At 43.2% G+C, this 15,038-nt stretch overlaps 1 protein-coding gene across 1 annotated transcript; it reads right to left on the reverse strand.

Annotated features, from left to right (window-relative positions):
• Nucleotides 1-335: 335 nt before the first annotated feature.
• Nucleotides 336-14,707, reverse strand: LOC134610479 (uncharacterized). The gene is made up of 4 exons (XM_063453450.1): nt 14,503-14,707; nt 10,851-10,896; nt 9,568-9,765; nt 336-1,903 (listed from the first exon to the last, which is right to left on the reverse strand). The coding sequence occupies exons 1-4, from the start codon at nt 14,545-14,547 to the stop codon at nt 1,530-1,532; spliced, it is 663 nt and encodes a 220-aa protein (XP_063309520.1). The 5' UTR covers nt 14,548-14,707; the 3' UTR covers nt 336-1,529.
• Between the last annotated feature and the right edge of the window lie 331 nt (nt 14,708-15,038).

Here is a 15,038-nt window from a genome sequence, read left to right on the forward strand (position 1 = left end):
AAGACACATGGCCAATAAAAGAACATTTAATTGATATAGAAAAAGTCTGCTTCTGGTTGCTTTTCTAAATTCCAGACGGACAGTATGGAAAACTCACAGTAAACGTCAGAGCAATACGGAGATATGTACACTAACAAGATAAATTCTTCAGTAGCAAAATATACAGACGATTGTGTCTGACCAGCTGTCTTTTTCCAAAACTACTGGAATTCAGGCACAAAACATTATATCGAGTTTACAGTTTCGAACAGAAAGGCAATGAATAGATTATTCACATTTTTATAAAAATCCTAACATATCGAGTTATTTTTGGATTACTAAATTGAGGGATTTCTTTTGCGTGTCCATTACTCGATTCCAGCAGTGATTTCATAAGAATAATAATAGTGTTGACATTTGAAATATTTTTTTCTCTATGCTAAAAATCCCCACTTTGGAGAAATGGAACAACCTAACTATATCTATCCCATCCATATATCCCTACTTCAATGATGGTGTCACGAGATACAATAAGTGTGTAAATCCGCTGTTATCTGAGCAATCGTTGATGCGTTTGTTATCGATCCAAATCCCAAATAAGGACAGTCTAGCTGAATTCAGAACACTTGCCAGTTGTGTTTTATGAGTTTGAGCAGAACAACTGAAATTATTTTTAATTCATGTTTAATTTATCCGCACTTAGAGTAGAGGAGACTGGTTTTAAAATGATGTCATAAAGTGATGTAAATGTATTTTCAGACAAGCTTCCAGATGTAGAAGACCCTGTTAGATCATGTTTGTTACTCAGGTCCCTTGTACATGTGCAATATTGAGCATAAAGTAAAACTCATACACATCGCTTATGGCAAAGATTTCAAGAACATACAAAGGCAAATGGCAGGTGAAAAAGCAGAGTATATCCTACAGATATATCGTAAATGAAGATCCACCGGAGATATGAGGTGGACAAGCTAATGTGCTGGTAAGGTTATCAGACACTTTTGGGACCTGTGAAACAGATTATTGGGGGTGAGTGGTGTATGACCGAGGGGTAAGGAATAACAGAGCGTACAATATTAAAGGTTCAATGAGGTTTTAGAATAGAGTCATAATAAAGATAATAAATAGTATATTATTAAGTTGAATGCAGTTGCTCTACCTAGTGTGGCTGATGTATCTGAAACGTGGGCTCTTTTTAACATAGATATTTAAATCATAATAATTCCTTTGTATATCTCATTAATTAACATGGGCGCTCATCCCGTATTTGGATGCCGATAATCTCTCATCTCTCAATGTGATGGCAGACAAAGAGTCATTTACTTACAATGCGATTTGAATAACTCCGATGGTGGGTTTTAGAAGTTGGTGATGCAAGCTCTGCCTATACACACAGTGCTAATATGCAGAAATCATTTGTGTCGTACAACACTAGGACAAACTGTAGGATATATAATATTCTCCTTGAAACAACACTAGTTTGTGTACTTAACTATTCAACACTTTGACCTATTAGCATGAAGCGATTGAGATAATATCAAAATGTCCTCTCAGATATTATGCACTCCCGCAACTTTGGCCATTTCTCTGAGTATATTGTTAGCTTCCTCCGCGTATTCCTTCGACCACTGTTTAGCTTGCTCCATATTGTGAACATTCTCTTGAAGATTCTCTTGGAGACGTATTTGGTCCAGGTATGCTGTGTTGACTTGCTTAATTTCATCGGCCATTTGAGTCTTTTTTTGGAGAATGGCAAATACCATTTCAGTAAACTTCATCTGGTTACTGATAACAAGCTTCGTTGCACGGCTCATCCTTTTCACAAGCTCCTGGACCTCTCTTAGGTTTTCAGGAAGTTCCTCTTTAGAGGTCATCAGCAAGTAGAAGTTATAGCCCTCCATTTTTACTTTGATATCACAGTTACCTGCAAAGCAAACATACACAATTTAGTTTTAAAAATCCACTAAGTATATAAGAAGAGACTATGGCAGCAAACCCATATGAATTACCGGTAATCCCTTTTTAGGAATTGTGTATAATGAGCAACAACATGTATTTTAATCACAGTCTGTTTTGGGAAGAGTGGCTTTAGTGGTTGATGCCACAGAAGTGAACTTATGAAGACCCTAAAGTCCACACAAGAGGACATTATGTATCTCTGCATGACTGTGCCTGTTTGTTTGTTTGTGTATCTGTCCGCTCTGCATGAGTGCTTATGTGTGTCTCTGTATATGATTCTTACTTGATGGTAGTTGACTGCAGATAAATGAATAGTCCTATGGTGCCGCACAGACAAGGGTGGCATAACCTTATTTCCAAATTAAAGTAGAAAGAGAGGTCCGGACGTGTGACAAACCCTGCTGCATAGACCTGTATTGCTGGTTCGTCTGTTTTCATTGGATTCGTGGATTTCCTGTCCGTACGCTGTTGTTCGTACGTTTTCTAAAGTACCGATTGAAACTACCGAACATCGGCCACCCAGGAGAGGAGTGTGCGGCTCATTAACACCTTGACCACAAATTGACCACGTTGACCACGTTGACCAAATTGACCACGTTGTGGTTAACCGCAAACACCTCTCCATTCCATTTCGTACGGGTGGTCGTCGTTCATATGCCGAACACGAGGCGGCGGCCATTTTGGACACGAGGCGAATCAGCGGTGTTCGGTGCAAAACCCATGGATCTAAAAACGGACTCTTTATCCACCGAACACCGCTGGAGACGGCCGTCTCCCCTTCTATTCCCTTGGAGGCATACGAACACTGTTCCGTTCGGGAGTTTCTTTCATCCGTATAAACTTACCCAGATAGCCGTCCCATGGAGTCATTCGTATACCGAAGGACTTATGAGAGACTTTGACTCCATGGCGATTGGACTGTGTACATCGGACCTGAGCGCTATTCGGTAGGAATATGCCCTCAGATCCAGGCTATCTGGGGATACGTTGCACGAACACTATATATTCGGTACTTCTGATTTTATGTATTTTATTGCATTTTTTGTGTTTGGTTTTAAAATGGCGATGGTTCCTATCCTCGGAGTTAATTAGGTTTCTCCCTAATTATCTCCAGGATAGGAACAGATGTATTATGGGTAAAATGGGAAGGGCTTGTGTTATAGCCACTGTGATTGGCTACTGTTTAATATATTTTACAGTCTTCCACCAGGTCCCCTAGGGGAGTGTCTACCTGGTGGAGACCTGCATAAATACTGGGCAGGTAGCCCCCATTAAACACATTCTGCTTGACCTTCAAAACGGAGCTTTGTCTCGTTTGTGGAGGGATTGACTATTGGGACAGTGTTTTCGTTTATTTCTAGCTGTGGAAGGATTTCGGATGGATTGCTGATCGGGAGTTACCGCATTCGTATGCTCCGTTCGGGAGTTTTATGATCGGTTATACTGGAATTGCATTTCTGGAGAAAGGGGATTATCGACTAAACGGCGGCTTCACTCTCCAGGCGGTGAGTGTCGTAACAGGACGGACACAAAGTTATCGAGTCATAATGCCCAGACATTTCTGTCTACTTTGTTCTGTTTTGTTAGAGCCCTCTAGATGTTATGGATTCTGGGATGAAAAATGTGCAGTCTTTTTCGAAATCAGAGGAGGGCAAAGGTGGATGTCAGGCATTTGTGAAATGTAGCAAATCTGATTGTCACCATGGAAATCAGTAGAATGTTTCTACTGATAGCACCCCATTTTTTTAATAGGGAGAAAGGTATTTTTTGTGCTGCAATATTGTATCCCCGAATCCGTTACCAAGAAGAAACCAACCACAGTTCTCATTAGTAGATTGTGATAGATTTAAAATGCTGTGTTCAATATAAACGTTAATGGAAGCATCGTATTTCCGGTTATAGCATTCCACGTCTATTTACATGAAAGCATGATAAAATTCATGTACATTTGCGTTATCAATGATTTGGACTGGTGTATAAAATATAATAAATATTAGTAAAATAAATGTGATATATCTGCATGGACACTATTTGTAGAGACTCTGGCACAATCGGAATCAGAGTTTTCTAATGACTCGTTAATTAAGGGGGAAAAGGCTGCCAATCATAGTAATGACTATCCTGGGCACTCTAGATGTTAATAGACTATATCTCCCAAGATGCCCAGCCAGCATAGAGGAATACATACATTTAGCCATCACTGCTGTATTGTTTTCAATCGGCTATTCTAGTCCTGTATAATTAATCAGCGAGCCGGTAAAAATATTTTCCGCCATGTAACCTAATGGAATTGCCGCATGATCCACTTGGAGCCGAGCAAAAAGACAGCTTGTTTATTTAAATGCAGGTTTGTTAAGAGTTGGTACGTGTTTTTGGCCACATGTTCACCTCTTTCTATAACCAGACAGACAGATTTATGGCCGGCAAGATGGTTTAGATTTGCAACTCCATCCAAGAAGTAAGAATCTGTACACTACGATGAGGGAACATTGCGAAGTCTTGAGAAAAAAAAGAGTCTCATAATGAGGAAAAATATGCTTAGTTTAATATTATGTTGCCCCCCACCAGAAAAAAATCAGTCCATTTTATCCCTAACACACTGACCTTGTCCCCCCCCCCACTGATCCATGTTATTATCCCTAACACACCCCCTCCCATTGCTCCATGTCATTATCCCTAACACACTGACCTTATTCCCCCCATCGCTCCATGTTATTATCCCTAACACACTGACCTTGTTCCCCCCATTGCTCCGTGTCATTATCCCTAACACACTGACCTTGTTCCCCCCATCGCTCCATGTTATTATCCCTAACACACTGACCTTGTTCCCCCCATTGCTCCGTGTCATTATCCCTAACAGACTGACCTTGTTCCCCCCATTGCTACGTGTCATTATCCCTAACACACTGACCTTGTTCCCCCCATTGCTCCGTGTTATTATCCCTAACACACTGACCTTATTCCCCCCATCGCTCCATGTTATTATCCCTAACACACTGACCTTGTTCCCCCCTTCCATTGCTCCGTGTTATTATCCCTAACACACTGACCTTATTCCCCCCATCGCTCCATGTTATTATCCCTAACACACTGACCTTGTTCCCCCCTTCCATTGCTCCATGTCATTATCCCTAACACACTGACCTTATTCCCCCCATCGCTCCATGTCATTATCCCTAACACACTGACCTTGTTCCCCCATTGCTCCGTGTCATTATCCCTAACACACTGACCTTGTTCCCCCCTTCCATTGCTCCGTGTTATTATCCCTAACACACTGACCTTGTTCCCCCCTCCCATTGCTCCGTGTTATTATCCCTAACACACTGACCTTGGTCACCCCCATTGCTCCGTGTCATTATCCCTAACACACTGACCTTGTTCCCCCCCATCGCTTCATGTCATTATCCCTAACACACTGACCTTGTTCCCCCCATCGCTCCGTGTTATTATCCCTAACACACTGACCTTGTTCCCCCTCATTGCTCCATGTTATTATCCCTAACACACTGACCTTGTTCCCCCCATCGCTCCATGTTATTATCCCTAACACACTGACCTTGTTCCCCCCATTGCTCTGTGTCATTATCCCTAACAGACTGACCTTGTTCCCCCCATTGCTCCGTGTCTTTATCCCTAACACACTGACCTTGTTCCCCCCTCCCATTGCTCCGTGTCATTATCCCTAACACACTGACCTTGTTCCCCCCCATCGCTTCATGTCATTATCCCTAACACACGACCTTGTTCCCCCATTGCTCTGTGTCATTATCCCTAACACACTGACCTTGTCCCCCCCATTGCTCTGTGTCATTATCCCTAACACACTGACCTTGCCCCTTCATTGCTCCGTGTTATTATCCCTAACACACTGACCTTGTTCCCCCCATTGCTCTGTGTTATTATCCCTAACACACTGACCTTGTTCCCCCCATTGCTTCATGTCATTATCCCCCCCATTGCTCCATGTCATTATCCCTAACACACTGACCTTGTTCCCCCCTCCCATTGCTCCGTGTTATAATCCCTAACACACTGACCTTGTTCCCCCCCATTGCTCCATGTCATTATCCCTAACACACTGACCTTGTTCCCCCCTGTTGTTCTGTGTCATTATCCCTAACACACTGACCTTGTTCCCCCCATTGCTCTGTGTCAGTATCCCTAACACACTGACCTTGTTCCCCCCATTGCTTCATGCCATTATCCCTAACACCTTGTTCCCCCTCATTGCTCCATGTTATTATCCCTAACACACTGACCTTGTTCCCCCCAGTTGTTCTGTGTCATTATCCCTAACACACTGACCTTGTTCCCCCCATTGCTCTGTGTCAGTATCCCTAACACACTGACCTTGTTCCCCCCATTGCTTCATGCCATTATCCCTAACACCTTGTTCCCCCCCATTGCTCCATGTTATTATCCCTAACACACTGACCTTGTTCCCCCCATTGCTCCATGTTATTATCTCTAACACACTGACCTTGTTCCCCCCCATTGCTCCGTGTCATTATCCCTAACACACTGACCTTGTTCCCCTCCATTGCTCCGTGTCATTGTCCCTAACACACTGACCTTGTTCCCCCCCATTGCTCTGTGTCATTATCCCTAACACACTGACCTTGTTCCCCCCATTGCTCCGTGTTATTATCCCTAACACACTGACCTTGTACCCCCCATTGTCCGTGTCATTATCCCTAACACACTGACCTTGTTCCCCCCATTGCTACGTGTCATAATCCCTAACACACTGACCTTGTTCCCCCCCATTTCTCTGTGTCATTATCCGTAACACACTGACCTTGTCTCCCCCCATTGCTCTGTGTCATTTTCCCTAACACACTGACCTTGTTCCCCCCCCATTGCTCCATGTCATTATCCCTAACACACTGACCGTGTCCCCCCCCCCATTGCTCTGTGTCATTATCCCTAACACACTGACCTTGTTCCACCCCATTGCTCGGTGTCATTATCCCTAACAGACTGACCTTGTTCCCCCCATTGCTCCGTGTCATTATCCCTAACACACTGACCTTGTTCCACCCCATTGCTCGGTGTCATTATCCCTAACAGACTGACCTTGTTCCCCCCATTGCTCTGTGTCATTATCCCTAACAGACTGACCTTGTTCCCCCCATTGCTACGTGTCATTATCCCTAACACACTGACCTTGTTCCCCCCCATTGCTCCGTGTCATTATCCCTAACAGACTGACCTTGTTCCCCTCCATTGCTCCGTGTCATTATCCTTAACGCACTGACCTTGTTCCCCCCTTATTGCTCCGTGTCATTATCCCTAACACACTGACCTTGTTCCCCCCCATTGCTACAAGTCATTATCTCTAAAACACTGACCTCGTCACTGGCATTTTTGTCATGTCAGAATAAATTAATAGCTTCAAACAAAATGTAAAATTGTATCTGCTCTTTGTTTGAGGCCATTAGAAATCCTAGGTCTGATAATGTCCATTCAAAGTAAAGATTTTCCTCATTGAATTGTAAACATTTGATTTAAAGGGTTACTCCAAATACCACGACTACTTCAGTGTTTTGAAGTGGTAATGGTGGTAGGAATTTGTATGTGCAGCGTTCCTCCTGGAATAATTGCACTTACTGAAGTATCTGCACGGTGTGCCGGGGGCTAGCTACACCGCCAGCACACGTAATTTAAGCAGCCCAGAAGTCCACGCTCCCTAATGTCAATTGTGTGCATCGTCCCTCATCAGCGTTTTCTCCCCTCCCTCTGTCCCTGTAAAATTGCTATATTCAAAAATAGTCAATGAAACTCCTAGGCAAAGTTAAGTTATTGGGGCAAATCACATGTAATAAACTCATCAGATGGGCAGAATCGTACTGTATTGCTTACAGATAATTAATGCCCCTCCCCCCCAGGTCTCTTCCCTTCCTGCGGGAACTATTACAAATCACAAAAAGATAGAATTTAGATAGTAATTCCCCACCGCACACGTTTTGTCTTCTGTACCTTTCCCTTTCCATGTTTCAAATCCTTAATAAACATTTAATTTAAATAATAAAATTTGCACAATGACCTGTTTCATTGCAAAATAACTTTAACCCTGTCCTATATGTTAAAGCAAACTCAGATCCATCAACCTTCCGCACATTATCATTCATATATCGCCAATTTATTCACAGCGAACGCATTACATCCTGATTATAAAAATGATTTAGTCATTATTTTTGGGTGAAATCATTACCTGCATGTTTCACGGTCCATGAAAGGGTCATATTGTGAGTTCTGTTGTACAACTTCTGACGTAACATAAAAAAAATTAAAATAAATGTAAAGAAGCAAAACGTGAACAAGACTCCCGTACACAGAGCCTTATTCACAGCAGGTAACAGAAGGTAACGGAGCTGCTGGCTCTCATTACAATACCAATCACTCACACAGCGATGTGAGGGCGCCCAATGCAGTGTAGTAACAACCCCAATGTTATTTTCCAGGATTAGAGGCACCATTCAATAATTGGGAAATAGCCAAACGTCAATTTTACATTCTTGTATTCCAAATTGTGTTCCCAATTCAAAAATACTGTGATTCCCAGGACAGATGGCTTATTCAATAAAAAGCCATTTGTGGTGAATTTAATCCAAATGGCCGCTCCAATTCAATGCAGTGTACTGTTAAGTGGATAAATCACCAGGAATGAAATGGTAGCAGCAAATGCAGAGAAACAAGAAAATATTTACATTTTAATCCATAGAAAAAATAAAGGGTGCAAAAACAAAAAAAAATAATTAAAACATCTGAAAAACAAGAAGTCTCCCCCAGCTGTTTCACACTTGTTGCCAAACGGTCCTCTCTCCAAGCATTCGGAAATTCCGACGCCGGATGCTTCGCTCCTTCCCCTTCTTATAACGTGACGCTTACGCGACAACATTATCACGCAGATAGTTTGCATCATTCCCACTGCCCCCTTACGTTTTGGGGTGTGGTTATAAATTAAAGCACTCACACTATAAACTTTAGTCAGTGCCCTGTTGTGGTTCCTTATTGGTCCCTATAATTAATTCTGTGTTCCTCTCATGTATTGGGTTCTGACTCAGATTGTTTACTGACTATTCTGTCTGTTATCCTTGACCCGACTAAATGTCTAACATGCTCACATCCCCTGGCTCACTTGATTGTAGGGAACAGCTATACCTGCTTCGGATTACTATACTGGCTATAATCACTAGCTCTTGTAAGAACTACACAGCTATACTGGCGAGACTCTCTGGAGTAGGAAAGGTCCACCCACTGAAAGCTGGATCCTGGGCTTGGGCCCAGGGTGGGTGGAGGACAGCGAGACCCCAGTCGAGCTACGGCAGCTAAGGGGCTACGGAGCTTATGGTGTGCGGTGCTTATAGTACTCCAGGCTACTAGGAAGCAGCGATTGGCCGGGGTGCCAGGCGGTCCGTCAATTATATTATGAATGTAAGGAGTTTGGGTGGTTTATTATGATATTATGAATTTAAGGTGTAAGATACCGCCATAGACACATTACTAAACTGTAAGTGAAAATCATAACCTAGTCTCTCTCCTATTAGAATTTGATCCAAAACAATACACATGAAGGACAATATTGTAAAAAATGACTTCTATACTATTTCAGTGACTTACTGTTCGTTTCCTGTAGTGTCTGTATGCATTCGGTAAGACTGGACGCACAACCCCTCACTTTCAATGTGGACGCACAGTATGTCAGGATCTCTTGACTCTCCACCTGGTCATTGTACAGTTCAGCGATGACGGAAAACTTTCTGTCTAATTCAGGCACATTGACGTGTTTTACAACCAGCTTTTCCCCTTTCGTTAGAACTGGAGAGAAAAAACAAAACCTCTGGATCATTTCCGTTTCTTTAAACCTCACAAACGGACGCTACGGACGCTCTTTCCCTCTAGACGATATGTTTAGATTTTAATCTTATTTAGTTAAAATATAAATAATTCAGTTTACTCTAGAAACCCGCCCTCTCCACCACTCACTCCCAACCTGTAATGTTTGTATTTTGCTGAATTAATATTGATTTACGCAATGTTAGAATTGACATTTCTGGGAGTTGTAATCCAGCTTTGTACAATAATGAGAGTAAAATCATTGACCGAGTCACTAACTGCTGATCGCTCACTTTAAAGGCCGCAAATCCCAAGGGTTCTGCAGCAAAAACACCAACTGCAAATGTAAGTATCGTTTGCAAGTTCAATTTAATTATTTGCTTATTTTTTATGCTTTATGGGTAAAGACCTGGAATATCCTCCTGAAACATAATGAGCAACGTTTCCACCGGTACAAGATATTTAGGTACATTGCTGCAGTTTATGTGGGACAGGCCTGATGTTGGGGTTGTCATGTTGTCCAGACTTAGTACCTTCATGTACCCACAGCTGGGGACATCAGCAAATTGTCCCTGTGCACAGCCATCCTAGGTACGCTATTCTGTTATGCCTAGAACAAGCCACTCTGGGGAGCTGTGGGATGAACCCCCAGACAACGCCACAGATCTCTCCGATGTCCACTCAGTGACTGAGCAGGGTGAAAATAAGGGGTTCAGGGGACCTGTGACTGAACACCACACAGATCTCTCTAACCCACTCCGTCTGGCACCTGATGACATTTCTCATAAAAAGACTAGAATTATTCTCCTTCTGGACCCTTTATTCATCACCACGGATTTTCCTCTAGAAGATAAATAAGTGGAGAATCAGCTTTACCTGCGAAGCCGAGATCACATCTATAAACATAAAATAAACAGAGAGGAATGTGACAATCAGACTTCTTATTATAGGAGCACAATGTCATTTCCTTAGACGGGTTAACCACCGAGGTTCCAGGAAGCAGCGTGTTCTAGGGTCTTATTTATCGCAGATTTAGTAGTTTTTCATAATAAAAAGAAATGTCTTACCCTTCACTTGCTTTGCATTCTTCTGTGATCGTGCAAAAGGCTTTCTCTATAAAACATAAAATGCAATTATCGGTAGATCTTATATTCAGAATTAACATCTTCCTACTGGAACATGTCTGGGTGGAGATCGATTAATATATGGCGTCCTGGAATAAACATTATTGCAAGTGATGACCTGTTCATATTTTATGTAAATGGGTTTGGGACAATGCTATTGGCTGTCCAATATGCTATGTAAATGGGTTTGGGATGATGTGATTGGCTGTCCAGTATGGTATGTAAATAGGTTTGGGATGATGTGATTGGCTGTCCAGTATGGTATGTGAAGGGGTTTGGGATGATGTGATTGGCTGTCCAGTATGGTATGTGAATGGGTTTGGGATGATGTGATTGGCTGTCCAGTATGGTATGTAAATGGGTTTGGGATGATGTGATTGGCTGTCCAGTATGGTATGTAAATGGGTTTGGGATGATGTGATTGGCTGTCCAGTATGGTATGTAAATGTATTGGGGATGATGTGATTGGCTGTCCAGTATGGTATGTAAATGGGTTTGGGATGATGTGATTGGCTGTCCAGTATGGTATGTGAAGGGGTTTGGGATGATGTGATTGGCTGTCCAGTATGGTATGTAAATGGGTTTGGGATGATGTGATTGGCTGTCCAGTATGGTATGTAAATGGGTTTGGGATGATGTGATTGGCTGTCCAGTATGGCATGTAAATGTATTGGGGATGATGTGATTGGCTGTCCAGTATGGTATGTAAATGGATTTGGGATGATGTGATTGGCTGTCCAGTATGGTATGTGAAGGGGTTTGGGATGATGTGATTGGCTGTCCAGTATGGTATGTAAATGAGTTTGGGAAGATGTGATTGGCTGTCCAGTATGGTATGTAAATGGGTTTGGGATGATGTGATTGGCTGTCCAGTATGGTATGTAAATGTATTGGGGATGATGTGATTGGCTGTCCAGTATGGTATGTAAATGGGTTTGGGATGATGTGATTGGCTGTCCAGTATGGTATGTGAATGGGTTTGGGATGATGTGATTGGCTGTCCAGTATGGTATGTAAATGGTTTTGGGATGATGTGATTGGCTGTCCAGTATGGTATGTAAATGGATTTGGGATGATGTGATTGGCTGTCCAGTATGGTATGTGAATGGGTTTGGGATTATGTGATTGGCTGACCAGTATGGTATGTAAATGGGTTTGGGATGATGTGATTGGCTGTCCAGTATGGTATGTAAATGGGTTTGGGATGATGTGATTGGCTGTCCAGTATGGTATGTAAATGGATTTGGGATGATGTGATTGGCAGTCCAGTATGGTATGTAAATGGGTTTGGGATGATGTGATTGGCTGTCCAGTATGGTATGTAAATGGGTTTGGGATGATTTGATTGGCTGTCCAGTATGGTATGTGAATGGGTTTGGGATGATGTGATTGGCTGTCCAGTATGGTATGTAAATGGGTTTGGGATGATTTGATTGGCTGTCCAGTATGGCATGTGAATGGGTTTGGGATGATGTGATTGGCTGTCCAGTATGGTATGTGAATGGGTTTGGGATGATGTGATTGGCTGTCCACTATGGTATGTTAATGAATTTGGGATGATGTGATTGGCTGTCCAGTATGGTATGTAAATGATTTCTGAGAATATGATTGGCTATCCAGTATTCTATGTAAATGGGTTTGGGACGATATGATTGGCTGTCCCGTATTGTGTGTTTAGTCACACAATACATCATATAAATGTAATGTGAATAGATTGGGGGGATTTTTCTGATATCTCACTTTTCATGAATAATCTCCAAAATCAGAACGAGATTGTACACATTGCGCATGAGTCGGTGTCTGTCTGGCAATCTATCACCAGTATGACAACCACCGTGCGTAAACCCTGCGTTTCTCTTTCCTAACGTGGGATGTACGTACCTGGTGCAGAGATACCCCTATCACTAGTGGCCATTATCGAGGTCTGTCTGGCAATCTGTCACCGGTATGACAACCACCGTGCGTAAACCCTGCGTCTCTCTTTCATAACGTGGGATGTACGTACCTGGTGCAGAGATACCCCCATCACTAGTGGCCATTATCGGTGTCTGTCTGGCAATCTGTCACCGGTATGACAACCACCGTGCGTAAACCCTGCGTCTCTCTTTCATAACGTGGGATGTACGTACCTGGTGCAGAGATACCCCTATCACTAGTGGCCATTATCGGTGTCTGTCTGGCAATCTGTCACCGGTATGACAACCACCGTGCGTAAACCCTGCGTCTCTCTTTCATAACGTGGGATGTACGTACTGGTGCAGAGATACCCCTATCACTAGTGGCCATTATCGGTATCTGTCTGTCAATCTGTCACCGGTATGACAACCACCGTGCGTAAACCCTGCGTCTCTCTTTCATAACGTGTGATGTACGTACCTGGTGCAGAGATACCCCTATCACTAGTGGCCATTATCGGTGTCTGTCTGGCAATCTGTCACCGGTATGATAACCACCGTGCGTAAACCCTGCGTCTCTCTTTCATAACGTGGGATGTACGTACCTGGTGCAGAGATACCCCTATCACTAGTGGCCATTATCGAGGTCTGTCTGGAAATCTGTCACCAGTATGACAACCACCGTGCGTAAACCCTGCGTCTCTCTTTCATAACGTGGGATGTACGTACCTGGTGCAGAGATACCCGTATCACTAGTGGCCATTATCGGTGTCTGTCTGGCAGTCTGTCACCGGTATGATAACCACCGTGCGTAAACCCTGCGTCTCTCTTTCATAATGTGGGATGTACGTACCTGGTGCAGAGATACCCCTATCACTAGTGGCCATTATCGGTGTCTGTCTGGCAATCTGTCACCGGTATGACAACCACCGTGCGTAAACCCTGCGTCTCTCTTTTATAATGTGGGATGTACGTACCTGGTGCAGAGATACCCCTATCACTAGTGGCCATTATCGAGGTCTGTCTGTCAATCTGTCACCAGTATGATAACCACCGTGCGTAAACCCTGCGTCTCTCTTTTATAACGTGGGATGTACGTACCTGGTGCAGAGATACCCCTATCACTAGTGGCCATTATCGAGGTCTGTCTGTCAATCTGTTACCGGTATGACAACCACCGTGCGTAAACCCTGCGTCTCTCTTTTATAACGTGGGATGTACGTACCTGGTGCAGAGATACCCCTATCACTAGTGGCCATTATCGAGGTCTGTCTGTCAATCTGTCACCAGTATGATAACCACCGTGCGTAAACCCTGCGTCTCTCTTTTATAACGTGGGATGTACGTACCTGTGGCCATTATCGAGGTCTGTCTAGGAACACGTCATGTAATTACCCCCTGGGCGCAGGGGTTGGATCTGTCTCACCTCAGAAGTTAGTTTCAGGACTGACAGGGTTAACTGCTCAAATGAAAGTATGTTTGTGTTAGTTCTTGTTTTGCGTGTATATATTTATGTATTATTTTGTTTCAATGTTCATGAGATGACAGGAAAGCAGATAACGCACCGATTAGGGCTATTATAAGGACTCCAAGATCCGGGTTAGCTGTCTGGCAGAGCATTGTGGGTGTTGCGAATCTACTGTGTGTTGTGCAATCTTGTTTGTACCTCTTGGCTGCACGTTTTGGAGGGTGACACCTACCTCTTCCTCTAGGGGATTTGGACAACAACATTGCCAGAAAGACATTGTCGGCACGGACAGACAGCATTCAGATCTCTAACAGCAGCAGTCGGTCACAAGAAACACAAGGAGTGCGAAGAGAGTCACAAGATTACAAGTGAAAGGACTGAGGATCGATGACGTGATGGTGTCTTGTGGCCGAGCTAGAAGGCGTCTAACAGGTTTCCTTGTTCAGGGAGGGGACGGGGACTGTCACTACAATAAGACCAACCTCTGTCCTTTAACCTTAAAGGAACAGTTCAATGGAAAAAGGTTTATAACAGTTTAATAGATATAACATTCTAAACTATCTAGTATATATATACCCTCAATGAAAACATGATATATTTAATTAGTCATTTTTTCAGTGGGGTTTTATCTAAAAACCACTTGTAAAAGCTGCAGATCTGCTGTCTCCTGCCTATGCATGCGCTCCTCTTCATCACCAGCATTTTCAGTCTGTGCTGAGGCTTCTCATTAAAACGATTCTGAGTTTGAGTCACAAACGAGTATGAGTG

This window comes from Pelobates fuscus, chromosome 5, assembly GCF_036172605.1.
Source record: "Pelobates fuscus isolate aPelFus1 chromosome 5, aPelFus1.pri, whole genome shotgun sequence".
Lineage (NCBI taxonomy): Eukaryota > Metazoa > Chordata > Amphibia > Anura > Pelobatidae > Pelobates > Pelobates fuscus.

Coding starts and splice junctions, on each gene's coding strand:
- LOC134610479 (XM_063453450.1), bottom strand. CDS start 14,547: ATGTCTTTCTGGCAATGTTGTTGTCCAAATCCCCTAGAGGAAGAG. Junction 9,766..10,850: donor GAATGCAAAGCAAGTGAAGG/GTAAGACATTTC, acceptor TTTTCTCTCCAG/TTCTAACGAAAGGGGAAAAG. Junction 1,904..9,567: donor GACACTACAGGAAACGAACA/GTAAGTCACTGA, acceptor TTTGCTTTGCAG/GTAACTGTGATATCAAAGTA.